The sequence below is a fragment of the Passer montanus genome, unplaced genomic scaffold, assembly GCF_014805655.1.
Source record: "Passer montanus isolate IOZ18808 unplaced genomic scaffold, ASM1480565v1 scaffold122, whole genome shotgun sequence".
In the NCBI taxonomy this organism is placed as follows: Eukaryota; Metazoa; Chordata; class Aves; order Passeriformes; family Passeridae; genus Passer; species Passer montanus.
The window spans coordinates 120,251-148,176 of NW_024358945.1; the positions used below are offsets into that span (position 1 = coordinate 120,251).

Here is a 27,926-nt window from a genome sequence, read left to right on the forward strand (position 1 = left end):
TTTATATGGAATTGATAGGGGTTTATATGGAATTGATGTGGATTAATATGGAATTGACGGGGATTGATATGGAATTGATGGAGATTTATATGGAATGGACAGGGATTGATATGGAACTGACAGGGATTGATATGGAATTGGTAGGGATTTATATGGAGTTGATAGGGATTGATACGGAATTGACAGGGATTTATCTGGAACTGATAAGGATTGATATGGGATTGAGAGGGGTTTATAAGGAATTGATGGGGATTGATATGGAATTGATGGGGATTTATATGGAATTGAGTGGGATTAATATGGAATTGACAGGGATTGATATGGAATTGATAGGAATTTATATGGAGTTGATAGGGATTGATATGGAACTGACAGGGATTGATATGGAATTGACAGGGATTGATCCGGCACAGATAGGGGTTTATACGGAATTGACAGGGATTTATATGGAATTGATAGGGGTTTATATGGAATAAACAGGGGTTGATATGGAATTGATAGGGATTGATATGGAACTGACAGGGGTTGATCTGGAATTGACAGGGATTGATTCGGAACAGATAGGGGTTTATATGGAATTGACAGGGGTTGAGATGGAATTGACAGGGATTGATTCGGAACAGACAGGGGTTTATATGGAATTGTCAGGGATTTATACGGAATTCCTAAGGACCGCCGCTCCAGAGGCTGCCGGGATAGGACCCAGGGTATGGCGTGGGGGAAAACCCGGACTGGATTTCACCAGGATACGGAATGGGGGAAAACCCGGAGTGGATTGCGGCTCAATCCCGGCATGGGGGCCCTGGGGGGGGTCTGACCCTCGCGGTTAGCACAGAGCCGCACACGGATGGCACACACATGACACACACATGGCACAGGCCGGGCACACACCCGGCACACACGCACCGAGCGGGCGCACACGGCCCCTCCTGCCCGCGGGTGGAGGAAGCTGCGTCGCTCCGTAGGCGGAGCTGCGCCGTGCCGGGCCGCGCCGTGCCGTGCCGGGCCGTGCCGGGCGATGGCGGGGCCGGGCGGAGCGCAGCGGGGCCGCTTCGCCGTGGTGGGCGGCGGCATCGCGGGGGTCACCTGCGCCGAGAAGGTACCGGGGCCGCGGCTGTGCCTCCCTGTCCTTTCCCCGGGCACTGCCCGCAGGCTCTCCCCGTCCTTGCCCCGGGCACTGCCCGCAGGCAGCCTGCAGCCGCGGGTGCCGGCCCCGGGCTGGGAGCGCTGCGCGCTCACCCGCAGATCTGTCACTGCGCAAATAGTCATGGGTGCCGTAGTTCCGTGCTCCCTCCTGCACACCCCTAATCGCCGTTTATTAAAAATAACTTGTCTCGCTGGGGAAAACACAAGGCAAGCGCGGCCCCAGGGCAGCGTGCTGTGATGTAAGGATGTTTGTCTGTGTAGAAGTACGTCTCCAGAGGTTCAGAGTTTATAAGGTTGTTTTGAAGCAGGTTATGAAACGCTTTGTAACAAGAGTTAGTTATGAATAACTAGAGAGCTGTCTCTCTGTGCCCTGGTCCAGAGGTCAGGGATTCAGGATCCCTGCAGGAATTATTGGAAGGCTGCTGGGATGTGCTCCTTTCTATTAGTGCTGCTCAGTTTATATAGGCTCCATGTTTTAGATCTCCACACCTCATCCACCCCTCTGTGTGCCCAAGCTCTAAAAGTAAATCAGTCTGTTTCTTGGTCTCAAGAATTTTGATGGTTTTAAAGTAACAGCAACTGGAGATAATTTTGCACCTGTAGAATGAAATTAGGTGGGGGTTAGTTTGGTGAGGAATATTTTATCTCTTAGGGCTGCAGAGCAGCATACAGACTGTTTTGGAGGCTCGTGTTCCCTGGTGATGTCAGGGTCCCTCCGGTTGGTGTCCCTTCCCCTCAGCAGCACCACTTGTCTTGGTCTGTGCCACCTTGCTGAGCAGTGCCCATTTAAAATGGGAGTTCTTCTCTGGTGATGTCAGGGTCCTTGTGGTAGTGTCCCTTCCCCTCAACAGCACCACTTGTCTTGGTCTGTGCCTTGCTGAGCAGTGCCCATTTAAAATGGGAGTTCTTCCCTTTGGCTTGGGGCTTTAAAAGTCTTGCATTGCTTCATAGCACCCTGAAGATGATCAGTTTACTAAATAGGGTATAAAATATCCAGGAGAAATCAACATTTCCTCTGTGAAAATGAAACCTGCAAGGAATTAGTCACTGCTGTGCAGTTAAAAAAAAAAATAAATGTATCCAGCAACTGGGTGTGTCAGAAATCCCACGGTCACAGTCTGACCCATCAGATGGCCTTTGGAATATTGTGACAATAGTCCTTTGCACTGTGGCTGCACTTCTTGAAGGTGTATTTATGTGTGATTGAAATAAATGTTGTGTCTCCATATTCTCTTCAGTCCTTATCCTTCTGTTGTGCTCAAGTAGTGTTTTTTCAATAAGGTTCTGCAAAACCAAAGTAATGTATTAACATGCTGCTTTTCACCAGTGGTTTTATTGTGTTCAAGTCTCTCATCATGGTTTCTGTTTCTTTACAAGCTGGCTGCAGAATTCCCATCAGAAGACATTTTTTTAGTGACAGCTTCCCCAGTTATAAAAGCTGTAACTAATTTCAAGCAGGTAAGAGAGACTTCATTTTTCTTACATTAAGACATGTTCAAAGTTTAATTGTGCAGATAATTTAGAGCCCAGTGGTGAAGATGCTCATGACTTTGAGCTTGTTTTCATATTAGTGTGACTGCAGTGGTGTTAGTAACACTGACAGGCTATTTTACAGTGATCAGTAATTGTGAATGTATTCACACCATTCAGGCAAAGGTTCAACCAGGTACTTACATGACTGAAGTGTGTTCTGAGTTACTGAAGCTTTATTTCACTGCTTTATTAGTGAGTGACCACTTTGAAGCACTGGAATTGAGGTATCATAGTCTTGCTCATGTTTGAATTTGGGGCAGAAACAGCAAAAGAAGGGAGAGGCTTCTGGGGAATTGCTTTGAGCTTTGTCTACTCCAGCAGCTGCTGATTCAGTGACGTCTTTCCTGCTGGTTTGAAAAAGAAAATCAAATGCATGCATGAATTCAGATTTGTGGCTAGTAGGGTGATGAAGCTGAGTCTGAGAGATCTCTGAGATTGATGGGGTAACACCCAACTACAGAATGCTTTCTGAAAGTGCTGTGTCCAGCAAAGTCACCTGCACAGTGCAGAGATGTAAAGTCTGTAATTCACATCAGTGGAAATTTACAGAGCTGAAGAATGAGGGAATAGCTAAGCACTATTGGAAGGCAGCAGCACCTAAGTTTTGGACATAAGCATCTTAATTTCTCTCTGAATTGCAAGCACGGTGTGGCTTCTGGTTCCCAGCTGTGTTCCAAACTCTGAATATTCAATAAAGTAGCAGGCCTGGAGGTTTCCATGCAGCCACTCTCTTTTGGAAAAAAACACAAAATTGTCATCACTCATTTGAATGTTTTTCAAGTTCTGGCTTGCCTCTTTGGGGTTTTTATTTTGTTTGTGTTTGCTTTCTGTTGGATGTTGTCCATTTCCCCTGAGGTCTTTGAAATATCAGATAGTGGCTCTGGATGAGTTATTTTATCAAAGTTACAAAAAGGAGAAAAACCAGGATTTTAACATAACATAAATGAAAAATACATACATACCTCACATAAATGAAAAATCAGTGTTAACAACTCTGATAATAGACTTCTTTATGGAATAAGACATTGTAGCAGTTAGAGCAACTGCCAGGGTTCTCAATTTTTTGCTTAATCTCTATATTTAGTATTAACATGTAGTACTTTGACTCTTCAACCAGGAACAGGCATGAAAATATTCTGTATTGAAAAAGAAACTTTCAGCAGTTACATGATAACACATTTTCAGATAATATGGGCTTTATATTGTGACTTTTTTACTATAAATGAACACAGCACCTTGTGTCAAAAGCTTTAGAAGAAGAGATGGATAAATGATCCATATTTTTAAATACTTCTCTTTCTCCTACAGGTCTCCAAAACACTTGAGGAATTTGATGTCGAAGAGCAACCAAGTTCCCTGTTAGAAAAACGATATCCCAATATTAGAGTTATACAGTCTGGAGTGAAACAGTTGAAAAGTGATGAACATGTAAGCTAAGGTTTTCTTTTTTGTTTTGTTTTTTTTCAAATTATGTACATAAAAATAATTTAGGAGGTAGCTGAATGTTTTGGGTGAGAAATTTTGATCAAGAACATTATGGTTATTGAATGGATAAGTTACCAAAATTACAAGAAAATATTTCCTTATTCTAATTTCACTTACTGCTTAACACTATTTTTCAAGTAGAAATATATACAGAGGACAAAATAAATCTTGAAAGAACCAACATTTCCACCTTTTCTTCCTTCTGTTTAGCAGGAAATACGTTGCAAATATGAGCAATGGGCAGCATGTACCTGTTAGCTCTGTGTCAGCATGTTATTTTCACTTCAGCATGTGTGAGAAACTCACATTCACATCCCAGACTGCTTTTGCTCATTTTTAAGGTTTGGAGATGTAATTCCAGGTAGATTCTGCTAACATTCTGAATCCAGTGCTTTCCTTACATCATTACTAGGATAGCGTTTTAATACATGTCTTGGTGGACACAAATAATTAATCTATGTGGATTTAGAGGATCTTTTGCCCACAACCACTGTAAACTATGCAGCTTGAAGTTTGTAGAACAACAAATAATGTCATAAAATGTTAAAATTTCAGGTCTTCTTTCTCAGAATGATGTAGCTTGCTGAGTGCCTCCACTTTTTCTTCAGCAAAGAACAGATTTGCAGATTTCTGAACTGTGTCTTGTCCTGTGCCTGCTTAACACAGATCACAGCTACTGCTGATGAAATGTTTGAATGAAATTCTCAGTTGCTGATGTCCAGCAGTGCATAGTTCTGTTCCTGGGCCTGAGGGACATCTGTCACATAGAAAACAGAGAATTCTAGGCACAGCCAGTGAGTACCAAGTGCCACCAAGTGGTTGATGTTGCTTTGAGTGCACTGTGTGCACTCCCCATTTTATTGGTCACATATTTGTGGTGAGTGTGGTGGGAATAAATGACACACAGCCATGAAGAGTATGAAGCCTTGTTCCTTCAGAAGCCCTTGCAGCTTATCATATCTGCTAATTACTGTGACATTAAGGAAAGATGTCTCTTAGATGTCTTGATTTAGATGAATTCTCTTAGGTGGATTAATTTTTCTCTTCATTGTTAACAGAAAATTTACACTGAAGATGGGAAAGAATACATCTATGAAAAACTTTGCCTGTGTGCTGGAGCCAAACCAAAATTAATTGTGGAAGGGAACCCATATGTATTAGGAATCCGGGACACTGACAGTGCACAGGTAAATGTGTTTGGGACTTAAAAATGTGTAATATATTCCTGCATCTGGTGCCAAAATACCAGAATTATTGTGGAGGGAAATGGAGAAACAGAAAATAATGTTTGTTTTTATATATTCCTAAATGGGAACATTTTCACAAGCAAAAAAAACAGCCTTATAATGTCACTAAATTCATTAGCCACTATATTTGTTAAGCTTATAGATGGCTCATATGCATTATTTCTAACATGATAATATGGAATAAATGACATTTTTTCACCCTCCAGGCAGAATCCAATTGGAAAATATAAAGAAATTTCCCTGGGAAGGTGTGTGTGGTACCTGGTACAAAGGGCTGCTTCGTACAGTGGAAAGCTACTGAAGGAATGACTTTTTATTCTCTTGTAGTTCTACTGTAGCTTTTCCTCTTTGTACAGAAAAGAGGTAGAAATAGTCAAAGATGTGGAAGAATTTTCATCTGAGAAATTACTTAATTGACTAAAAATTAAGCTTGGAAGGCAAAGATGAAGTTTCACTGCTACAGGTCTTCAGAATTAGAGGTGCTCTGTAACATGGAACTGCCATTCATCAAAAGAAGCTGGACCTTGAGGATAAAAAAGGAGTTACATTTTCAAAGAATCTGAAGTGACACTGAAATTGTTGTTTGTTACAACAACAGCTTCTGTTACAAGTCTCAGCCTAGCCAGATGTCTATCAATAGTTGAGAAAATCAAGACTAAGAGCAAGAAAATACTGAAAAGAATATAGTTGATGAGTGTGAGGGAACATGCTCTAATTGACATTTTTCCTTTCTTAATGCAGGCTTTTCAGAAGAATTTGGCTCAAGCTGAGAGAATAATGGTGGTAGGAAATGGTGGGATTGCCCTTGAATTAGTGTAAGTGAACAAAAAATACATGAATGAAATCTTTACCAATGCAATGCAATCTAGTGTAAATGAGTTTGGGAGAAGGTTGACAAACACAATTTTATCTCTTAGAGCATTTAGTAGCAAAACTGATTGCAGGTTTGTTTTATTTTTGCAACATAGTGGGGTTTACTGATACATAAAATTAGGAAAGCTCCAGAAGAAGCTTTGACACACGGGCATCAAGAATATACAGTTCATGTTCCACATAGTGCAAACAAGATCCAAATGCTTGTTTTTAACAGTGGGAGTCTGGCAGAAATGCACTTTTTTCATTACAGGGAGCAGGAAATACTAATTATTAGTATTATAAATTGGATCTGCCCCCTACCCCAGTTCAGGGTTGTGTTGGTGAGAAAGTATGACTTGTCAGCTTGAAGAGATATTTTTAATGGGTTCCTTATGTAAATATTTAGAAGTGGATTTGACAGGTTGGAAAGTCTTGGATCCAGTCTTGGGTCCCCTGGTTCTGGCTTCTGGAAGGAAAGCTGACACACTTCTGCTTGTGCTGCTAACAGTCAGATCCTTTGCAGGCAGTCTGTCACTTTATTCATTACAGGGAGCAGGAAATACAAATACTAATTATTAGTATTATAAATTTGATCTGCCCCCTGCCCCAGGGGTTGTGTTGGTGAGAAAGTATAGCTTGTGAACTTGAAGAGATATTTTTAATGGGTTCCTTATGTAAATATTTAGAAGTGGATTTGACAGGTTGGAAAGTCTTGGATCCAGTCTTGGATCTCCTGGTTCTGGCTTCTGGAAGGAAAGCTGACACACTTCTGCTTGTGCTGCTAACAGTCAGATCCTTTGCAGGCAGTCTGTCACTTTATCCCTTGTTTAAATTCAGGTATGAAATTCAAGGCTGTGAAGTAATCTGGGCTATCAAAGACAAAGCCATCGGGAACACTTTCTTTGATGCAGGAGCAGCTGAATTCCTCCTTCCAAAGCTCACTGCTGAAGGCCAGGAGACTCCCATCGAGTGTAAAAGAACCAAGTACACAGTGGAAGGTATGGGCTTATCTTCCTGACACTGCAGCAGCAGCATGTCGTATTGAAGACAGTCTTAAAATCAGGCAATTTAGCAGCCTGGAATAAGGCTTACTGTTATCATTAATGACATTTCCTTCTTCAAAAACTGAGAGTAAAAACGCAACATAAAAACCCATCCCCAATTTTTCTTGTGAGAAACAGACACAGTTTCTTGTGAGCTGTAAAAAGTGCTTACCTTTGTGCCAAATTTATATTAATTCCCTGTATTCCTTCTGCTGAACAACTTGTTCTGTTTTTTGTAATGTTTTGATGTGAACTCACCATTATATAGGGAGGAGCTGTCATGTAGTAAGATTTTTGAGGAGCAGATGAAACTGCACAGGTTATTATAAATGGAGTGAAAGTGCAGTCTCAGAATTAACTAGGAGTGCATGAACAAACATCACACAAACATATGTAGGACCAAAGTCATAACAAAAAGAAGAGCATGGTTCTAGACATTAGGCAGGAAGAACAAGGATATTACCCTAGATGGTATTTTTCTATTAATTGAGAATCCTTGCTCTGAATTCTGAGGACAAGGAAGGATGCACACTAATCTGATACACTCCATCCCTTTGCTTCAGGAAGTGAGGAGAAAGGAAGACCTGCAGGAGCATCTGACAAGCTGGGCAGTGCCTTAGGCCCTGACTGGCACGAGGGCTTACACCTTAAAGGGACTAAGGAGGTATGGGCATAACCTCGCTGCCATATTTATTTGGGTGTTGTGGGCATGAGCACTGGGAGGAGTTCCATCTTTGCAATAAAGCAAAAATCCTCACTTTTTTAAAATGAATTCCTTAGCTAGGTGTTTGCATCTGTTTTGCATTTAAAAAATGACCTGTCAAGGGTGATCAGTCATAAACCAGCTAAAGGATGTTCAGGATATTTAGCAGCTTAATCAGTGGTGGTTTGGCTGTTGAAGGCTGTGGAACTGTATTTGTGTTAGAGAATAAAACAAGGCTCAAACTCACAAAACAATTTAGAGAAATGGGCAACTTTCTAACTTCTGGCTGGAGCTCAGAATATGGTTGAAATGTGGGTTGATGGTACAGAGTATTTTTTCTTTTTACAGTGTTTAGAACATAAACGTATTATTGTTACCAGAATTTAATTCATGATAGAAAAGCAAAGGATTTGCAGTCCTGAAAGACAGAAAAGATGAGTTTACTTTCTGTTCTGATAAGGTTTAAGGTCTGATAAGGTTTCTGATAAGGTTTTAGGTCTCTTCCTGTAAGTTTAGGGGAACCTATGTTTTCTGGCATGCCAGAAAAATGTAATTGTTATGAACTTTCAAGGAACATGAGATACCTGCTGAAAAAGCAGGTAAATTGCCATTGGCTATGATTAGATCTGTGCCAAAAAGAGGAAAGTGTGGGAATGCAGTGAGTGGGCTGGGATATATGGTGGGGGGTTTTCCACTTCAGTAATATCATTTTAGGTGAAGATATGCTTGCTATTATCAATCTTGTGATCACTAATAATTATGTTTATAATTCTGTCAATTTTTCTTTAGTTTTCTCATAAAGTACATATTGAAATACTGTGTGAAGTAAAGAAAATATACTTACAGCAAGAATTTACCCAACTGCAGCTGACTTCCTTGACTTTTCCTAAAGGAGAGAAAAACGTAGAAGCAGATGAGGGTGAGTGCCAGTGCTGATAAGACCTTGAAGATAAATCTGTGCTGAGGCATGTTTGATCTTGTTTGCTGTTTTAAAACAAATACAGATTTGAAAAAGAAAATTTTTATCTCTATCATTTGAGGTCTAGGAGTTTACAGTAATGAAATTTATGGGCTGTAATTAAATTACAAAATCTTTTGGGTCAGACACTTTTTTCCACAAATTAACCAAAATCCTGTATGCAGAATATTCCATCCTAACACAATCATTTAATATTTTAATAGTAAAGTTAAAACAGGAGAAAAAAAACCACCAACATTTTGTATCAAAACTGAAGTAAACCTTCCAAGTAGAGGAAAATACCCCTTTTTGGAAAATGAATAATTATGCCTATAATTTCCACCTAATTAATATGAATTTTTAAAATACTATTTTAGTAATCATTTACTTTCAGCACAAATCAAATCTCTGCCATTCTTTTTGCTTTTGAGGCACTTCTGTGCATCTGTAAATTTCTACATAAAAGAATATTTGGCAATTGCATACTTGAGAGAACATCCCACAGGACACAGTATTTACGCCCCTAGAAATGAGGGCTTTAATTTAGGAAATTTCTGAAGAAAGGTAGGAGTTGGAGCTGAGATCCAAAATAGTTTTTTTCTTTAGTTCTGAGTGATGGTAAGAAAGGTTATATATAATCTGTGATAATTTTTTCCTTTTTATTTTTAATTTTAACCTTTCTTTACCTATTCAGTTACCTCAAGGGTTTTGTGGTTTTTTTTTTCTTTCATATCTTATCATAAGACCTAATCAATAAAATAACTTCTGTTGGTTACATTCTTGGGGCAAAATTTTCTCCTTTTTCAGTGCTGTGGCCTGTATATGTGGAATTAACTAATGGAAAAATTTATGGATGCAATTTCATTGTCAGTGCAACTGGAGTTGTGCCAAATGTTGAACCCTTTCTTGATGGCAATAATGTAAGTATCCTGATTTCTTCTGGAGCTTTTCAAGTAAGGTTAAAGAAACCTTTTCAGTTGGTTTATGCTTCTGTTCTGACATGAAACATGGATTGCTGCAGATTTAAATGCTGTGCACCATCTCAACATAAGGCAGGGTATGTTGAGAGTGAGATATCCAACATGATAGAAGTGTATTTGATTTGTGTCTTGGTTTATTATGTTGCTCCCAGGTGTTTATATACAGTATTAAGCTTAACCAAATAGAGAAAATCCTCTGTATAATTGGCTAAAATGGCAAAAATATAGAATAATTTCCATGTTAGTTCTGTACCATATTCTTACCTTATTAATATTGACATTTGTTTCTGGAAAGGAAGCAACTATTTCCAGTCCTTTCCATCTGGGACACTGAGCTGTGACAGTGCTCATGTTCATTGAGGGAGGTCAGCACCTAAATGTGGATGGTGATTCTGGAGTTGATAACTGCCATGTGTATTTCCAACCTCAGGATCATTTTGTTTCTGTGTTCAGTGCCTGCTCAGCAACAACTCAAACATCCCTGGGTTATTAATTAACACTGATCACAAATCCAACAAATAGCCCTATACAAGCTGCTACTAAAAAATGATCCCAGACAAACCAGGAGGTTCAGCTATTTCAGGTTAAGTGGTGCCATCTGATTAGGAAGTAAAAGGCTGTGCTCTGGTTAAAGTAGGAAATGCTGAAAACATAGATCTGATGTTGAGACATGAGATATTTCCAGGCCTATGCTTATAAGCTTAGATCAGGAATTAAGTTTTTGCAATGGTATTTTCTTGGCAAAAATACAAAGTGATCTTAAGACTCGGTGTCCCTCGGTGTAACACACAGTGTGATCTGGAATTTGGCAAGCTCTGTGACTTCCCTGCCTAGGTATCAGTATCAGTCCTTTAAAAACCTGTGCTGTGCTCTAGAAATAATAACAACAGTAATGCTTTGTACCTTCCATGGAGCTCTTGCCACTCAGGATAGTAAATAATAAAGGAACAGCTGATGGCTTAAGGTGGAGGGAGCTGGGTGCCTTGATGCCTTGTCTCACTGCTGATGTGTGAACCCTGCAGTTTGCTGTGGCTGAGGATGGAGGGCTGAAGGTAGACAAGCACATGCACACGTCGCTGCCAGATGTGTTTGCAGCTGGAGATATCTGCACAGCAGCGTGGGAGCCCAGCCCCGTGTGGCACCAGGTACGTCCTGGCACGTGTGACCCACAGGAGTCACCACCAGTGCTCTCACTGAGGAGGGAAGGGTTAACTGTGGGTAATCCTGGGGGTTGGTGGCTGGAAACCCGGCTGGCCAGCCCCTCTGAGTATTAACACAACGTGTGCACTGAGTGCTCACTGCAGTGAGTGGTGTGGCACACTGATGGTCTTGTGGCTTCACGCTTCCCAATTTTCTGTTCCAGATGAGGCTGTGGACCCAGGCTCGGCAGATGGGATGGTATGCAGCAAAGTGCATGGCAGCAGATGCCTTAGGGGAATCTATTGATATGGATTTCAGCTTTGAACTATTTGCTCACATAACAAAATTTTTCAATTACAAGGTCAGTAGAGTCTGATAGTTGTAAAGCACTGATTAACACATACTGCTTGCTTATATTCACTTGCTGACAGTGAGCAGATGCTTTGAGGAAACAGGTTTCTTTATATAGCAATTAATCCTAGCTTAGATTTTCTCACTTTGTACTAAGTGTATATTTCAAGGGGAAGATTTTTGAGTCCATTGTGTGTTTGCAGGCCAGTGATGGGGGAGGGACCCTAGGGACGAATATTTTTCTGTTTGCATCATTTTTGAGGCTGAGAACTGTTAGCAGCAGAAATGCTGAAAGCCACTGCAATGTTGCTATGAGAGCTTTTCCCTTTTCCTTCTGCTAGGTGGTGGTTTTGGGGAAGTACAACGCTCAGGGCCTGGGCTCAGAGCACGAGCTGATGCTGAGGTGCACCAAGGGACACGAGTATGTCAAAGTGGTGATGCAGCACGGCCGCATGATGGGAGCTGTGCTCATCGGTGAAACGGACTTGGAAGAGACCTTTGAAAACTTAATTTTAAATCAAATGGATCTTTCAGCCTATGGTGAAGATCTCCTAAATCCAGATATTGACATAGAAGATTACTTTGATTGAACAATACCCCATTCCCTGTTTGTATGAAGCTTTGCTAGCAAGTCATACACCTTAGAAAACTGTTTTTTCGAGATTGGGGATAAATGCAATCCTCTACTAAGACTTTGGGTTGATCTTGCCAAAATACTGACGGGTTACTGCCACAGGTACCAGCTAATGGTGCAATCTCTGTTGAGCTGGCTCAGATGAACAGAGAACAGTTTTAGGGCACAGGGTGCTCAGAGCTCTTGCTGCCTAGAATGTAAGTTGCAAATTCATGGCCTTACTCCATTTTTTCCCCCCCCCATAAGTTTACTTCTGAAATAAATATATTTTCTATTCAGTTAAGTAGAGAACACAAGCTTTGTACAATGAAAGCCAGGATGAGATGTCAGTTGAGAGCAGCTTTTGAGCTGCTTGTCCCTTCAGTCCAGGTGTTGGGGTAGAGCTGCACTGTACTGGATAGTGCCAGCCCTGGACAGCAACTGTTTCATCCTGGCTTTGATTTTGTTCTACACTTGCTGCCTGAGAGTTGCTATTTATTTTGGGTTCGGGATTGGGGATAAATGCAAAGACTTTGGGTTGATCTTGCCAAAATACTGACGGGTTACTGCCACAGGTACCAGCTAATGGTGCAATCTCTGTTGAGCTGGCTCAGATGAACAGAGAAGAGTTTTAGGGCACAGGGTGCTCAGAGCTCTTGCTGCCTAGAATGTAAGTTGCAAATTCATGGCCTTACTCCATTTTTTCCCCCCCCCATAAGTTTACTTCTGAAATAAATATATTTTCTATTCAGTTAAGTAGAGAACACAAGCTTTGTACAATGAAAGCCAGGATGAGATGTCAGTTGAGAGCAGCTTTTGAGCTGCTTGTCCCTTCAGTCCAGGTGTTGGGGTAGAGCTGCACTGTACTGGATAGTGCCAGCCCTGGACAGCAACTGTTTCATCCTGGCTTTGATTTTGTTCTACACTTGCTGCCTGAGAGTTGCTATTTATTTTGGGTCAAATTGGGAACCATTTATTGTACTCAATACAAAGCTGGCAGTACATACTGAGACTTGTCCCAGACAAATCACCTAATGTTTTTTAGGAGAATGACTTTTTAACTAAATTTTCAATTTTTGGCAAAGGTCTCAGCTAAAGGATGGATTAAAGACTATAGGCTTTAGTCACTGTCACAATTTTACCAGAAAAATAAAGATGAAGAGCATGTTCTTAATGATACTAATTTTATCTTTGTTTCTTATACATCTAAGTGTAAGGGAGAAGAACTAAGAAGAACCCAGAACTTGCATTTATTAATGAAACTGAACATGCCTTCCTGATCTTTGGGTCTTCATGGTATTAGTTGTATATTTGTTTTACATGTAAGGGAGAAGAACTAAAATGCAACCACCCAGAACTTGCATTTATTAATGAAACTGAACATGCCTTCCTGATCTTTGGCTGCTAAGATGTTAAAAGTAAGAAAACAAAATTGAATCCAGCAGTCAGCATATGTGCCTGAGAATGCTTGCAGGCAGCAGTAGCTGTTGAGTGTTTCCTAGGCTGGCAGGTTGTCTGTTTGTAAACTTAAATTGAGGTACTTCTGCCAAGCACAGAAGTCATAAATTTCTATTTGTGTAACAATCTAGAGAAGTCCAATTTGAAGAGCAACAGACATATTTCAAAGGAATAAATAGACATAATATTTCACTCATAAATACATACAGCATTTGACTCAAACATGCCACAGTGGGGGTAGGGACAGTGCCCACATGGGCTGGAACAGCCAGCCCTGGCACAGCAGCAGCTCTGAGCCAGCCAGGGCTCCAGAGGAAGAATGCTGGAGCATCCCAGTCTCCAGCTGTCTGCTCTCACTCCCTGGGGCTGGTGACAGCAGCTACCCTGGGGAGGCAGTGCCCTGACTGCAGTGGAGTCACTGGTGAAGAGGAAAATCACCTGCACAGCAGGCAGAAGGAACAGGAGGTGACAGGGTCTTTGTGCAGAGCTAAGGACCACCAAGTCCTGTGCTGCAAAGGAGACAAATCTCAAGAGGACTCTCAGGAGAGCAGTGGGTGGAGACTCCCACAGAAGAGAAGACTGGAAACCTCTGCACCTTTGGCAGTCCTTTCCAGACTGCAAGAACCCACCACAGTGTTACTGTTTACTACACTTCCAGAAGAGGTAAAAAGGCAACATGGTCATTATATAGCTTTTGTAATCATTGCTGTATCCTAAGATTGGCACCAATTATTTTGATATGAAACACTTCCTCCTCCATTAGCCTTCTCGATTTGACAGTTTAAGATATTTGTTCCCTGTTCAGTGTTTATTAAATAAAAAAACCATTACTAAAGCACAAACTGAACTTACACACTGCATTGTCCATGGAGCAGCAACCATGATTAGATCCTAAATTTAGTCTGTGACACTCAGTCAATTAGTACTGGTTGGTCATCTGCACCTGCCTGAAGCTTAGGCTTCTTTGCTTTTAAGTTAGGACCACAGCTGGGCCGTTTATGTTCCTGTGATTTCTTCACCACTGAATCCTGGACAGTCTTTGATCCAGTCTGGGCATTTTCTCTGCTTCCTTTTGAAGATGGAGATGGTTTGACCTGTAAGATTTAAGAAGAGTTCAATTAAAATTCTAACACTGTCTTCCTCCTTTTTCCATGTTGTCACACAAGAGAGAAGATATTTATGAGGTTGACTGCATTATTACAAAACATGAGCATATTACAAATATTTGGTATCTTTGAGCAGATACCAAATTATTAAATTAAGCTTTAATGGAGAAGATACCTATATGGCAGATCAGAACAGATGTAAATACCTTGAAAACACTTTTGCTGTTTGTTATCCCTTCTATGGTGATGACATGTCCCTCGTTTTTCAGCAGCCGGGCTTTGGGTCCCACCTTCAGGTAGGATATTGTAGCAAAGGCTGTGAAGCTGAAATCCTCCCTGCATGAATGAAATCACTGTTACAAGGGAAGGTTGGAGACAGGCCAGAGTATGCAGGGGGAAAAAATCATAGTATCAAGGTTAGAAAAGACCTCCAAGATGATCAAGTCCAACCATCAGCCCAGCACTGCCACTAAACCATGTCCTCAGGTGCCACATCTGCATGTTGTGTCAACAGTAGTCCCAGGAAAGGTGACTCCACCCCTTCCCTGCCTCCATCTCAACAACTCTTTCCATAAGGACAGGGACACATGAACCCTTCTGATGGATGTTTCAGAGAGCAGCTTCATTCTGCTTTATCTATTCAAGTAGACAGTCAGGTCTAGAGCTACTCTGATCAACACTTAACATAATTCAGTTTGTGGACCTTGACACACACAAAAACACTCAGATGCACACCTGTCAATCTCTTGAAACACATGGAAGAAAAGGAGATGCAGCAAAAAAGATGTAAAAGTCATCTGCTCACCCTCTATAATGTTAAAAAGCTACACAGAGAGATGCAAAGAAAAATTAAGTCAAAGGGATTAGATATTTGTAGATATTCTTGAACTTAATTGAACTTGAACTTCTCATAGAAGACAAAACACACAGCACATGGACAGCTTACACAGGCAGCATTGTTGTTAGTTCCACTATCCTTTCTTAAAATTTCTAAGTATCACTTTCCACATTAGCCAGTCTTTCCTGACTTAGACATTGTGTAGGCAACCCCATTTGCTCTCCTTATCCATGGAATGTGAATGAGATCTGTATGAACTGCAGACTTCTCCAAAATTAATCCTGCTGCAGATTTAAACATTCTGCCTGAATACAGAAGACCCCAGCTTTTTAAAATTGCACAAGATGCAGCATTTCAATTGTTTCTCCAACTTTTGAAATGGAAATATAACAATACTTGAAGGGTTTTTAAGAATACATTAAATGCATCGAAAATGAAAACAATACCACAGAATGTATCCATTAATGTTACACAGAAGTAACAAGAGAGCAAGGAAAAATGACTACTAAGTGTTAAAAAACCAAAACAAAGAAAACAAAATAGTTATCTTCCATACTTCAGATACTGCTGCAGCAGGAAATGGGCAATAATTCTCTCCAGCTCCTCTCGAGGGTGCTTGGGTGGAGTAACTTCAGGCACCCTGAACTTGGACACACCTTTCCCAGACCAGGCATCGATTAATTTCAGTGGGGTGAGTTTCTCACTCATGCTGTCAGCTTGCTCAAGGATCTTTATTAGATCCCTGCAGTATCCTGTTACATCCATCTTCTCACACGCTGCAAGTAAAAGTGAAGGAACATTTAAATAGAAAGCTCTTTGTAGTTATATATAGAGTTATATGTAGCTATGAATACATATCTTTGTGCTATATAATAGCAAGGCTTTTTTTGTTTTGCTTTTAAACTAACTTGGCCACCAAAAACTGCTATTCATAACAAAATCTGCACCTTGAAAACAGTCAGTAATACAAGCACAGGTCACAAAATCTGCTTACAGTTTTTCTCCACCAGGTATTTCTTTAAATCAATTTTTCCCACGTTCCCTGTCCTTTACCTACCGTTCTCTCTACAGCAGTTATCACACATTCTGTTGCAGTTTGCAGAATCCCACACTTCATCAAAGTGGTGGGCTATGAGCACCCGGCGACACCTGAGGAGCAGAAAGCAGAGAGGCTATAGATCCCAGGTGAATATGTCACACCTGCCTTATACAGCATGAAAATGGCAAAAAAGGTCCTAGGGACAGCTCAGGTCTCAAAACAAGCACAAAGAATTACCAGAGGAAAAGTCAGAGAACAAACACAGCAACACCAGTATTCCCTATCAGCTATGCCAATAGGAACAGTTTGGTTGAAGCAGAAGAGTATAATCTGCAGTTTCAAGAGAATGAAAAATGGTAAGAATCTGAACTCATTTTTACACTGAGGCCACAAAAGGCTCTACTGGATGCACCAGCTGTCACCAACACAGATACACATTTTCCATGAAATATCACAGTGAAGCAGGTGAAGCAGCAAATACACCTGGATTCCTGTGTGGCCATTAAACCACAGAACTCCAGCATTTCCTCTCACTGGGATTTGAAATCCAAACAGTGTTTGTTGACAGATACTTCACCTCCACACAACCACTTCCAGAATTACATCCTGAAGCTGGCAAGCTTGCTGCTGTTTTTGTGGGTGGTTTTGTTTGGTGATGGCTTCATTTTTTTTAATTTTTTTTTTATTTTCCCCAAACGCCCCCTACAAACCCCCAACAAAAATTAGCCCATTTAAAAACTAAGCAACCAAGCCATCACAGTAACTTACTTGCTCATATTTTGGCAATAAGATACCATATCATACAGCTTCTCTTGGCCAACATTTTCCATCACCACCATTGAGCTGATTCTGAATATATCTCCAAAGCCGTAATACAAAATGCAGTCAGCTTTTTGGTCATCTCTACCTGCAATGCATTCAAATGAACAGATAATTACAATCTCAACCCATTGCCCCTCAAATTCCTTGACAAGCTCTTCCCAACAGACTCAAATCTGTCTTTAGAAAAGTAATGAGATAAACAAGACCAAAAAAACCCCCAAACACTGCAAAATGTTTTTGGGGGTGGAGTTTGGCCATAACAGGTATTTCATGCTACTAAACATTGATCAATCCTTAAAATTCCCTGCTCCAGACTCCCTGTCCTACTTGTATTTCTGAATTCATATAGTGATTAAACATATAGAGACAATCTGAGCAAATCACACATCCCAGGTGCTATACGATATTAAAAAAATTAAAATTGTATATCAAATCTGTATCATGTTATTCTGGTAAACCACAGATTCGAGAGAAAATCAAGTATTTCAAAAAATGCTGAGTGGTGGTGTAGATACCCAGACATTCTTTGTTACACTGCAGTAGAGGCCAGGTCATGAATGCAGTTTATATTTAAAGCCTCTTTACAGAGGCAAGTTTCATTACACACTTTGAAAACTGTCTCAAAGGCAAGAGACTGCACAAATGCCAGGGAAATTGAAGGACAGTTTGCTGGTGTAATGGATGTAAATGGCAATTTTGCAAAAGCCACTTCCTGCAATACCTGCACGTCCACTCTCTTGGTAGTAGTTTTCCATGGACTTGCTCATAGAGTGATGAATTACAAACCTCACATCAGGTTTATCAATTCCCATGCCAAAAGCAACAGTTGCCACTACAACCTGTGAAAAAGAAAAAATATTAAGGAATCATCAATATACCAAACCACAATTTGTTTACATAAGACATTAAGTCCATGTAAAGTATTTACTTAACCTGGATTTGATTTGTTGCCCATCCTTTATGAACTTTGGTTTTATATTTAGCATCCATGTTTGCATGGTAAGTCCCTGCCTTGATTCCCAGCTTCTGCAGACTCACAGTAACTTGCTCAGAATCCTTCTGAGAAAAGCAGTAAACAATTCCTGCACAAAAGTGAAAGAGACCTCATTGTAATGCCTTAAAAAAGCCAAACAATCCCCAATAGTTAAAAACAATTGTGAAAGTTTTATTAGCTTATGAAATAAATCATTACAAAGCATTATACAGTCTTTGTGCCTATTTAGTCCATAGTATTTGTATTTATGAAGGAAAAATCAGTTATCAGCTTGGACCTGAAGGCTAAAAAGGAAATACAGGTGCCAATCCATAGAACCATGGAAGCATTCTGTTAATGTTCAAGGAGCACAATGCTTATTAAAGCTTCTTAAAGGGGTGCTGTGCCTTATGACATCTATGGCATCTCAGCTGAGGTTTCAGTTCAATCTGCCTGTTGTCACTAGTCAGGCTGGGCTAAGTCAGGGATTACACACAAAGCCATGTCATTTTTGATCATCTTAGCACAGTTTGTGCTCAGGGAGCTGCTCCTCACAGCCACAGAGCTCCAAGCAGAGACAGGGACAGACTGCTGCTCTGGAACCTGGGTTCTGCTGCCTTGGCAAGATGCCTCTCCTCTTTACTTCCACTACAGAATTTATTGATTACTCAAGTCCAGCTTCTACAGTTCTGCTTTTATCTGCAATTCACCCCCTAACACCCATTCTGGCCACTGAGTAACAGATGACTCTTCTGATCAAATATGAAAATCATGTTAGAGATAGCAAGTATCCTGACACATGGATAGTAAACAATGTGTGATTTAAGAACACAGAGATCATCTTTTCTGAGCCTTGCTTTTACAATCTTAAACCTTCCTATTATTACCTATGTAAACATTGTTCTATAGTTACCAACATTCCAGTTCAATACTTCAGAAGATAAAAGTAAACTGTAAAGATATTTAAACAGTAATGAATGAAGAGAAATTATTCAAGGTATGGATCTTACTAAATTTCATTTATTCCAATACTGAAAGTTTAATGTATGGTGAAGGCAGAATCTCTCTACATGCTTCAAGATCATTTGAAAACATCCCAGCATCCTTGCAGTAATGAAGGTTATGGAAGATAACACGTGTCTTTTGTGACACTTTTTACCTGACTGTCCTTTGTATCTTCCATTAATGGTCTTAACTATGTCCTCAATGAAATCTTCGTTATTTGAAGGCTTATGCCGAACCTCAAAAATACATTAAGCACATGTCAGAGTTCAAGTGGGCAAACAGTCTGCCAAACATCCTTATTTTACTTTTCCCAGTATAATAAACACAACTATTCTGCCATTTAAAAAGAAATACTACATTCTTTTTATGAACAGTCAGATTACAACTCAAAAGTCCATTGAAAAATGAACCCCAAAACAAAGCTGGCAAGCTCTCCCCACCAAGAACAATAAACAAACCTGTGGGCAAAGTGAAAATACAGCACAATAGAGTAATTCATAAGACATTTTCCAACAGGTTGAAGCAGTCTGAGCCTGCTGCCTGCCCCTCTCCCTGCAGGAGACAGCACAAACCAGGTAACAAGACCTACCTCATAGTAAAGGTTGGGCCTGTTGAAGGAAGCAGTAAAGGTAATGCACTTCTGAACATGCAAAATGTTCTGTGCATCCTTCAGAACATGATTGGTAGCTGTTGCTGTCAGTCCAATCAAGGGAGTATTGGGAAACTGTCTTTTCAGGATACCAAGAGACTTGTAGTCTAAGCAAGAAAAGGAGAAAGAACAAGATTCCTCATACCACAAATACAAAATTTAAAAAGGCATTCATGTAGACACTATTTAATTCGGTAATACTGCAATAAATGTTATCACTGCTTATCTACTACAGAACTAATTTATACACCCAAAGGAAGTAACAAGCAGGTTGCACTTAGCAAAAGAGATGCATTCTAAGTGTGTTTTAAAGACTCAATCACAGAATCATTTGGGTTGGAAGCCAGCTCAAAGGCCATCTTGTTCCCACCCCCTGCAATGGGCAGGGACACCTTCCACTATCCCAGGCTGCTCAGAGCTCCATCCAGCCTGGTCTTGAACACATCCCAGGGACAAGGCATCCATAACTTCTCTGGGCAGCTTGTGCCAGTGCCTCACTGCCCTCACAGTTCTTCCTAAAACCCAATCTGAACCTACCCTCAGTTTGAAGCCATTCCCCTTGGCCTGTCACTCCAAGCTCTTGTAAAAACTCCCTCCCCAGTTTTCTTTTAGGCTTCCTCCAGGCACTGAAAGGCTGCAATTATCAGCCACAATTCAGAAGGCAAAAATGTATGAAAATAGAAATTCTTAAAAATTAGAAAAATATGTGTGGCATTGCATTAACCAACATTCAGGTTATTTTGCAGGTCTGTTTTTACAAACAGCTTTTGAGTAAACAGAGCTTTTCTAATAAACAAGCAACGTGGAATTTGGATACATAGACCAGAGTTTAATAATAAAAAACTGTAAAGGCTCAGTACTGACAATCACCTGCTGCCTTCAAAGAGAGGTGAAGCCAGAGGTACACATCCAAATTCCACACTGCCTGTTGAACTAGCCTGGCTCTTAGCTCAGGCACCACTTCTTAGCAAAACTGCTAAGAGTGATTTTACAGTTAATATTGCTTCAAATCAGGTTTTCTTTCAAAGACAAACAGCAACCAACAATATTCTACAATCTCCAAGACAGGAAAAAGATTGAAGCACACTTTATTTCCCTACAAGTGAAGGCCATTTGTTTCCACTTGCTTTAGAGATGATTAAAATATATCTCATGAATTTACAAAATGCTCTACCTCTTTCATCAGAAGTGCCAGGGAGTCGTGTACAGAATGACATTTTCATGTAGCAGATTAAGGGTAACTATTATCCATATTAAAGATGCCAAATGAAAGTTTTGATTTTATAAAGCTCCAGTTAAAGTAAGCAGAATAAGTAATTTTTCAGAATATTGACAGCAAAATCTATGTAGAAATCATCATTTGCATTAGATGATTTGTGAATTGAAGTCCTTGAGCCAACACAGGTACTTGTTACACATTAAGAATTCACATAACACACGAAGGAAGCAGCTGGCCTTATTTCAGCCCCAATGCATCAGTGACAGCTGCCTGGCCAGCCCTGCACAGGGATTCAGAGGAGCATACCCGGCCTGAAGTCGTGGCCCCACTGGCTGCAGCAGTGCACCTCGTCCACAGCGACGCGGGCCAGGCACCCGGCCTGGTAAGCCTTCTCCAGCTTGGACATGAACATTTTGCTCTTGGCAATCTTCTCTGGGGTCACATAAATCAGCTTCAGCGGGGAATTCCTCTTCAGCATTTCCATGTGGACCCACTTCACGTGCTCCTGTTCAAAACAAAGGGAGATAGGAGGAACAAACTGGGACAACACACTGAGGTTGCTTACTGCTAAGGCTCTTAAGAGGTGATTAGCAATTCATGAGGTGTAATCAACAGACTGATTAAGTGTTCCATGGTATTGAGCACTATAAGCCATTGTAGAAGATCACTGTATATAAATGGTCATTTTAATACTTAGAAAATCTGTGCTGCAACTTTGAAGAAGCAAATGTTGAATATGTGTCTCTGCTCCATTGTGTGGTATCAATACTTCTCCAATAAACTGTGATGTACCAAACTTCCCTGTGATACTACAAGTGTAAAATAATTCCTTGCACACTACAGTGGTTTTACTGAGTTTGCAGAGCGCTCTGCATCAAAGCAGGCTTCAAGTCTGGCACATTACATCAAGCCAATCAATCAAATCCAGTGTCATGTGCAAGTTAATGACCATGGCCTCCTGCTAGTCAGGAAAATAACTGTACAAAAGCAATTGCCTAGTATGAGACTGGGAAATGAGTTGCTTCTTGGCCTCTGGATCAAACAGCTCACCACCCTAAAGTAAGAGATAAATAATAATTATATGTACAAGCCTGCACTGCTCAACATGGTAAAAGAAGACAAAAATCACCTACTTCAAGTCTAGAAACTGAGTAAAAATCTACAACAGAGGTGTAGGTGCCAAAGGCACTTCACACCCTCTAAACAGCCCCAAGAGATCTATTTATTCCACAGAAGGTGTTGGTTCCCGTGTGTTGTTGTCACTAAAACATGAACACAAATCACTTAACCACCTTTCCCACACCACAGCACCCTCCTGGCCAGATACTGCTGCTAGAACAGCATTAGCTGGTAAATCTGTCTCATCCATTCAACATTCACAAGTAAGTACACAGAGGGAAGACACCAGCACACTCACCACAAAATACAAGAATTTAAACACACCTTGCTGCTTGAGGCGTTTAATAAAGCTGCAGAGATACCAAGCTGTTCCAAAACCATGAGCTGATCTTCCATGAGAGATATCAAAGGACATATCACCAGTGTGAAACCTGTAACAAGCAATCATTGTGCAGTTCAGATGTCACAAATATCTCCTCTAATTCTTTACACTGATGCATCAGCCCTGCTCTGAAGAAGCTGCCAAATGTGAGCTTAAGCTTCATACACAGCAGGGGACTCCCCTCCCAGACTGCTGACAAGTGAGTGCCAGATCACACGGGGATAATTCTCATTAAATACCCGCAACAAACACCTCCTCTCAGGGTCTAGACCACAAACACAACTGAGCTCCAACAGACAGAGTATGAAAATATACAAAACAAGCTGGATATCTGTGTCATGAGGCACTGATTTGCTACAGAACTAAGCAGTGACAGGGAGTGGTAAATTTGGCCTCTGTAAATAAGTAAATTTCCAATGCAATTGGATGAGTTATTAAAAATACACCAACCAAACAAAACCAAATCAACAAAGCAAAAACCACACCAAACAATGTCCATTCTCCAAATAACTATAAAAGGGAGAAAATAACTCTAACTCTTTTTATTATGTCCTTTTTCCCCCTCACATACCATCAGAACAGACAGCTGGTAACTGGTAACAAAGGCTCTTCCCACCACCTGTAGGCATGACAAGAAATATATCCTTCCCTGCCATTGCAGCATTTACTGTTTCAAGTTGCAGTGATCTAAACTTCTGGAGTTTAAATTTGCTCTGCAGTGCAGTTTTTATCTTCTCATACCATGGAAAATCTGTTAAGGGAAAAAAACCAACTCAACAAACACATTTCATAAGCAAATTAAAATAAAAGAAGGAGGGGTAATTTACATATTGAATAACTGAATCTAGCAGTGACACAATTTTAGATCTGGGGAAGTGTTTCAGGATTCATAATGGCACAGAAAAAGCTCCACACAACCGGAGTCTGGATACACCATATTCTAGGGTGGACCTTGGAAAACTCAAATTGTAAACACAATTCACCTCCAGACCAAAGCTCTCATTGCACATGGATGTGAATTAATGTGAAAAACTGAAAACAGATAAACCTCAGAGTGCTAATGAGCATGTTAGCTCGTTAGTCCAAAGTAACTAGAAATTAGAATCCCACCCTGAAAATAAATAAAACCAGACACTGAGCCCTACAATAGTTACTCAAATGCATCCATTACAAATAGCATAAAGAAGGAGGGATACAATTCTTCCACATATTCCATCAATAATAAGCATTTATTAAAACAAAGAGGGGATAAGTTGTTTAATCTTCCCCAAAATCACCACCCCAACATGTTTATAATAGGTTTTTCTTTTCTTCAATAAAGACCTAAAGACTGCATTTTAAAAGATGCAATGCTGTAAAAATTTAAGTTATGCTTCCTGATGCATCTTTTTGGTACTATTAAAATTAAAATGCAGAAAAGCTGTGGGAGCTTCAGGTTACAACATGTGCAATGCACAAGAATTAATTTTGGGACTTGAGGTGACATTGCAGAGAAATTTGCAAAGAGCACAGTTAAAATCCAAGGCTCTGTGAAACCAAGAAAGCCTCCCACTGACTTCCATGAGCTTTGAACTGGCAGCAAATGTAGCTGCTGCTCCTGTTTAATACACACACAGCATCTGACTGCAAAGACATTCATTTCCAAAGCACAGGGGGTGAGAATTAAGCACAGACCTACACAAACCAAATGATTTGTTCACTAGTATAACTTGCAATGATACAGTATCAGCATTCTTACATATGCATAATACTCCTCAAATACAGATAAATATGGATTCAACTACAACATTAATTTCATTTTTTAAAAAGCCAAAAAAGCTTATATATGCAATATAGGCATTTACAAATTGAAAATTAAATTAAAAATGAGAAAAAAATCATAATATCTGAGTCAAATTTGGCAAGGCACAACATGGCCAAGAAGCAACAACTATTCAGGACTGCATTTAATGTCCAACTTGAAAGACAGCAGCCCTCCCACCACCACGAGGCACTTGCCACTTGCACTCATTCTACAATAATAATGTATTCTAGGTTATTTTTGGCAGTCAGCATCTATCTAATCTGCATTAATTTGGTAAGACAGTGAGGCTACATAACCCATCACGAACACCACCAATGTCCTACCCACTCAAGCAAGAGGAAACACAAAACCAGGAAAAAAACAACTCTAAGTGCAAAACTGTCATTATCAAATCCTGAGAAAATCCAGAGCAATTCGTTTTAGAACACAAACAAGGAGAAGTATTGCAATATAAGCATTTAATATACAAGTATTGCAATAAAAATTTACTCTGGGATGGTAAGAGCAAATCAGATCAAATTGTGACTTTGCAGCAAGCAAAGAATTGAAGCAGTTATAACAGGCCATTCTGACAGAACAGATAATTCTGCCCAGAACAGCTCAAGATTAGTGTTTAGCAATGTCCAGTGAGACAAGTACAAACATTACCCTGGCATGTCAGCCAGCTGACTAAAATTAATTAGGGCAATATCATTATCCAAACAAAACTCTGTATAAGTGCACTTCCCCCTACTGGATTAGTTCACATTTCTGTTAAAATATTAGACTTTGGCTCTGCAAACCTTTTTTGTTCCATTCCTCAGCTGAGGTTTCAGTGTCTTTACTTCCACCTGCCTCCAAGTCTCCTGAGGACTGTTTTATCAGATTCTTCACTCTCATCTTCTTTTGAAGCAGCTCCTGCTGCTTATCCACAAGCTTCTGGATCTGCATCTCCACTGCCTGCAGCTCATTCTCAATGGACACCAGCACCTCCTCCAGCACTGCAGGGAGGAGCAAGGAGAAGGCACAACTGAGACCACAGCCACGTGCTGACGCCACTTTTAATTGTACTAATTGAACTCCAGCCAATGATCAAGTTGTTCATAGACAGCATTTATTTACAGGTGAGAAGCAACATTAACCCCAGCAAGTTGAACTCCTGAGGGGCTGAAAACAGGGCCAGTAGCACCAAGCTGTGTTTCATGCACCAAGGTCCCTCCTGCACACAAGGGGAGCTGCTGAACAACAGGGCTTGGATGTAGAGGGAGAATGCTTTTACAAACACAAGCCATCCTTCACACGTGAAAGAAGTGAAGGAAGTGCTCCCCAGAAGCTGGGGCTACACAAGTGACTCTGGCAGGAATTGTCTCTTTCCATCCCAATGTGCAAGTGTGTGAACTGCAGATTGTGTTCTAGACCCAGTCCCTGGATTTAAAAGAATAATTAACACATACACCTGCTTGCCAAGCACGCGTGTGTGAACTGCAGATTGTGTCCTAGAACCCAATCCCTGGATTTAAAAGAATAATTAACACATACACCTGCTTGCCAAGCACGTATCCCAGAGCCAGGTCACAAAAGCACCAGGAGGAATTTCTGCCTCCCCCACACCCAGAAAACCCAAGAGATTCTGGCCCATCCAGAGCAGTTATGGCAATATGGTTATGGGAACAAAAATGTGTGATATGGAAAAAATATCTTCATCTCAAACAGCACAAAATGGTGACAGGCGTCTTGCTATGTGCCCACTGCTACTCAGCAGAAAACAGTTAAGAGTGTCTTAAAATATGAAGCACCTTTTGAAAATATTGAAAACCAAGTAATTTCCTTGGGTTGGAAGGGACCTTAAAGCTCATGTCATTCCAATTCCCCTGCCACTGGAGCAGGGTGCTCAGAGCCCCATCCAACCATGCCTTGAACACTTCCAGGAACAAGGAATTTTGGTTTAGTTTCACCTAAGAAATAAAAAGCTATCCAGTAAAAGATTTTTTTTTCTTCAAATCTTATGTATAATAGATCCCACAAACTCTTTTATGTATACAAATCATGTAAACAACAATCAGTGACATCAGGTGATTGTGTCTTGTTAGCTAAATGAACATATGGAATATTAATTATGGATTACCTGCTACAGCTGTCATCTCTGGAGATTAAAGAATGTTATCTTTAGGAGATCTTATTTAACCAAGCCACTGTCACTGAAAAGAAAATGAAATAAATACATTTTAAAATAAATTTTATAAGTAAACCTTCTCAACTTAGAACAAATTTACTGCAGGAGAGTCTTCATTACCAGAGCTGTTAATGTAACAGTTTAAGTCCTGGTTAATTTACTTTGCTCACACAAAGAAGCCCCACTAGATGACAACTGGTTTTTCCCTTCTGCAAGATGGATAAACACAAACTCACATCCAGTTCCCAAGGCCACAGCTCTTCTAAATGAACCCAGGTGAATTTTAACCAAGTCATTCATTTCCTGCAAGAGGAATGCTCTAAGGCAGACCAGTCACTCACCAAGTGCCCACTGCCATTTCCAATCTCCTCAAAGCTTATTTTACAGAAAGGTCTGGGCACATTATATTGTGCCCCTTAGAAAGGCAGTCACCAAAACACCTAGAGGATCTGTTAGGAGGAAATGAAAACGTGGCTTGCTTTAGAGAAGGGGACTGATTCTGAATAATCATCAGTGAAATGAACATAGAATTGAATTTACTGGCTCCTTACTTGAACAACAGTCTTTGTCACATTGTATCTTAATAACACCAAACTCAAGAAATTGATATTTTCTGTTATTGCACTCTGAGATACATATTACATGGATGGAAACAAAGTCCAGTGGAAAATGAAAGGGAACACATTCAGCATTACAATAAATCCTGGGGGAAAACATTCCTCACTACCAGCTGATTCCACTACAACACAGATCCTACAAATAGAGGGGGAAATACACACTAAAAACGACGTGTGAATAAAACACTTCCGCATCGCGCAGGGCCTGACCCAGACACCTCTCAATCACCTCCGGGCGTGGCGACTCCACCTCCCCGGGCAACCCACCCCAGTGTGGGAATATTTACGGGCATACAGTGGGAATAGGATACAAACACAGTGAATATATACAGTGCAGTACCCCCAGCGCTCTCACCCTCACGCCAGCCGCGGGCACGGCGCTTGCCAGGCCTGAAGCAGCTGCTCGGTAGGGGCAGGACAGCTGGACGGGCGGGCAGGGAAGGCCCCGCTCGGCGGCTGCAGGATGGATGGATGGATGGATGGATGGAGGAAGGGGCCAAGGCCGCCAGGAACAGCGGGAGCAGCGCTTCGCTGCCCTGTCCTCCCGTGCGGCGGGCCCAGGCGACAGCCCCCAGCGCTAGTGCCAGCCGCACTCCCGCCTCCCTCACCCTGTATCCCGTCTATTTTATCCCTTCTATCCCTTTTATCCCTTTATCCCTCGCTGCCCTGTCCTCCCGTGCGGCGGGCCC

The 27,926-nt window shown here is 40.9% G+C and overlaps 2 protein-coding genes across 5 annotated transcripts; one reads left to right on the forward strand and one right to left on the reverse strand.

Moving 5' to 3' along the window:
* Positions 1 to 976: 976 nt before the first annotated feature.
* On the forward strand, positions 977 to 13,224 carry PYROXD1 (pyridine nucleotide-disulphide oxidoreductase domain 1). The gene is made up of 13 exons (XM_039698231.1): positions 977 to 1,099; positions 2,524 to 2,604; positions 3,988 to 4,107; positions 5,223 to 5,351; positions 6,153 to 6,226; positions 7,104 to 7,264; positions 7,873 to 7,973; positions 8,802 to 8,931; positions 9,778 to 9,890; positions 10,973 to 11,095; positions 11,314 to 11,451; positions 11,783 to 12,099; positions 12,561 to 13,224. The coding sequence occupies exons 1-12, from the start codon at positions 1,019 to 1,021 to the stop codon at positions 12,029 to 12,031; spliced, it is 1,500 nt and encodes a 499-aa protein (XP_039554165.1). The 5' UTR covers positions 977 to 1,018; the 3' UTR covers positions 12,032 to 12,099; positions 12,561 to 13,224.
* Positions 4,126 to 27,884, reverse strand: RECQL (RecQ like helicase). Of its 4 annotated transcripts, none has more exons than XR_005626436.1 (17): positions 27,593 to 27,884; positions 26,573 to 26,645; positions 25,251 to 25,448; positions 23,236 to 23,415; positions 22,607 to 22,713; positions 21,470 to 21,668; positions 19,885 to 20,051; positions 19,450 to 19,531; positions 18,251 to 18,399; positions 18,039 to 18,156; positions 17,264 to 17,402; positions 16,514 to 16,605; positions 16,013 to 16,232; positions 14,825 to 14,954; positions 14,365 to 14,606; positions 8,857 to 8,898; positions 4,126 to 4,921 (listed from the first exon to the last, which is right to left on the reverse strand). XR_005626436.1 is itself a non-coding variant. In XM_039698230.1 (15 exons), exons 2-15 carry the CDS (start codon positions 26,586 to 26,588, stop codon positions 14,424 to 14,426), a joined length of 1,980 nt encoding a protein of 659 aa, XP_039554164.1. In that variant the 5' UTR covers positions 26,589 to 26,645; positions 27,593 to 27,884; the 3' UTR covers positions 13,348 to 14,423. The 4 variants fall into 4 exon arrangements, 1 of the variants encoding a protein (XP_039554164.1); XR_005626434.1 differs by lacking the exon at positions 4,126 to 4,921 and adding an exon at positions 10,215 to 10,323 and having other exon boundaries at positions 7,997 to 8,898; XR_005626435.1 differs by lacking the exon at positions 4,126 to 4,921 and having other exon boundaries at positions 8,798 to 8,898.
* Positions 27,885 to 27,926: the final 42 nt, after the last annotated feature.

Excerpts from the sequence above, each read along its gene's own strand:
- PYROXD1 (XM_039698231.1), top strand. The coding sequence starts at position 1,019 with ATGGCGGGGCCGGGCGGAGCGCAGCGGGGCCGCTTCGCCGTGGTGGGC. Across the intron at positions 4,108-5,222 it reads AGTTGAAAAGTGATGAACAT|AAAATTTACACTGAAGATGG; the intron begins GTAAGCTAAGGT and ends CATTGTTAACAG. Across the intron at positions 5,352-6,152 it reads GGGACACTGACAGTGCACAG|GCTTTTCAGAAGAATTTGGC; the intron begins GTAAATGTGTTT and ends TTCTTAATGCAG.
- RECQL (XM_039698230.1), bottom strand. Across the intron at positions 20,052-21,469 it reads GGGCCACGACTTCAGGCCGG|ACTACAAGTCTCTTGGTATC; the intron begins GTATGCTCCTCT and ends TTTCTTGCTTAG. Across the intron at positions 14,955-16,012 it reads CTGCTGCAGCAGTATCTGAA|GGAGGATTTCAGCTTCACAG; the intron begins GTATGGAAGATA and ends TCATTCATGCAG.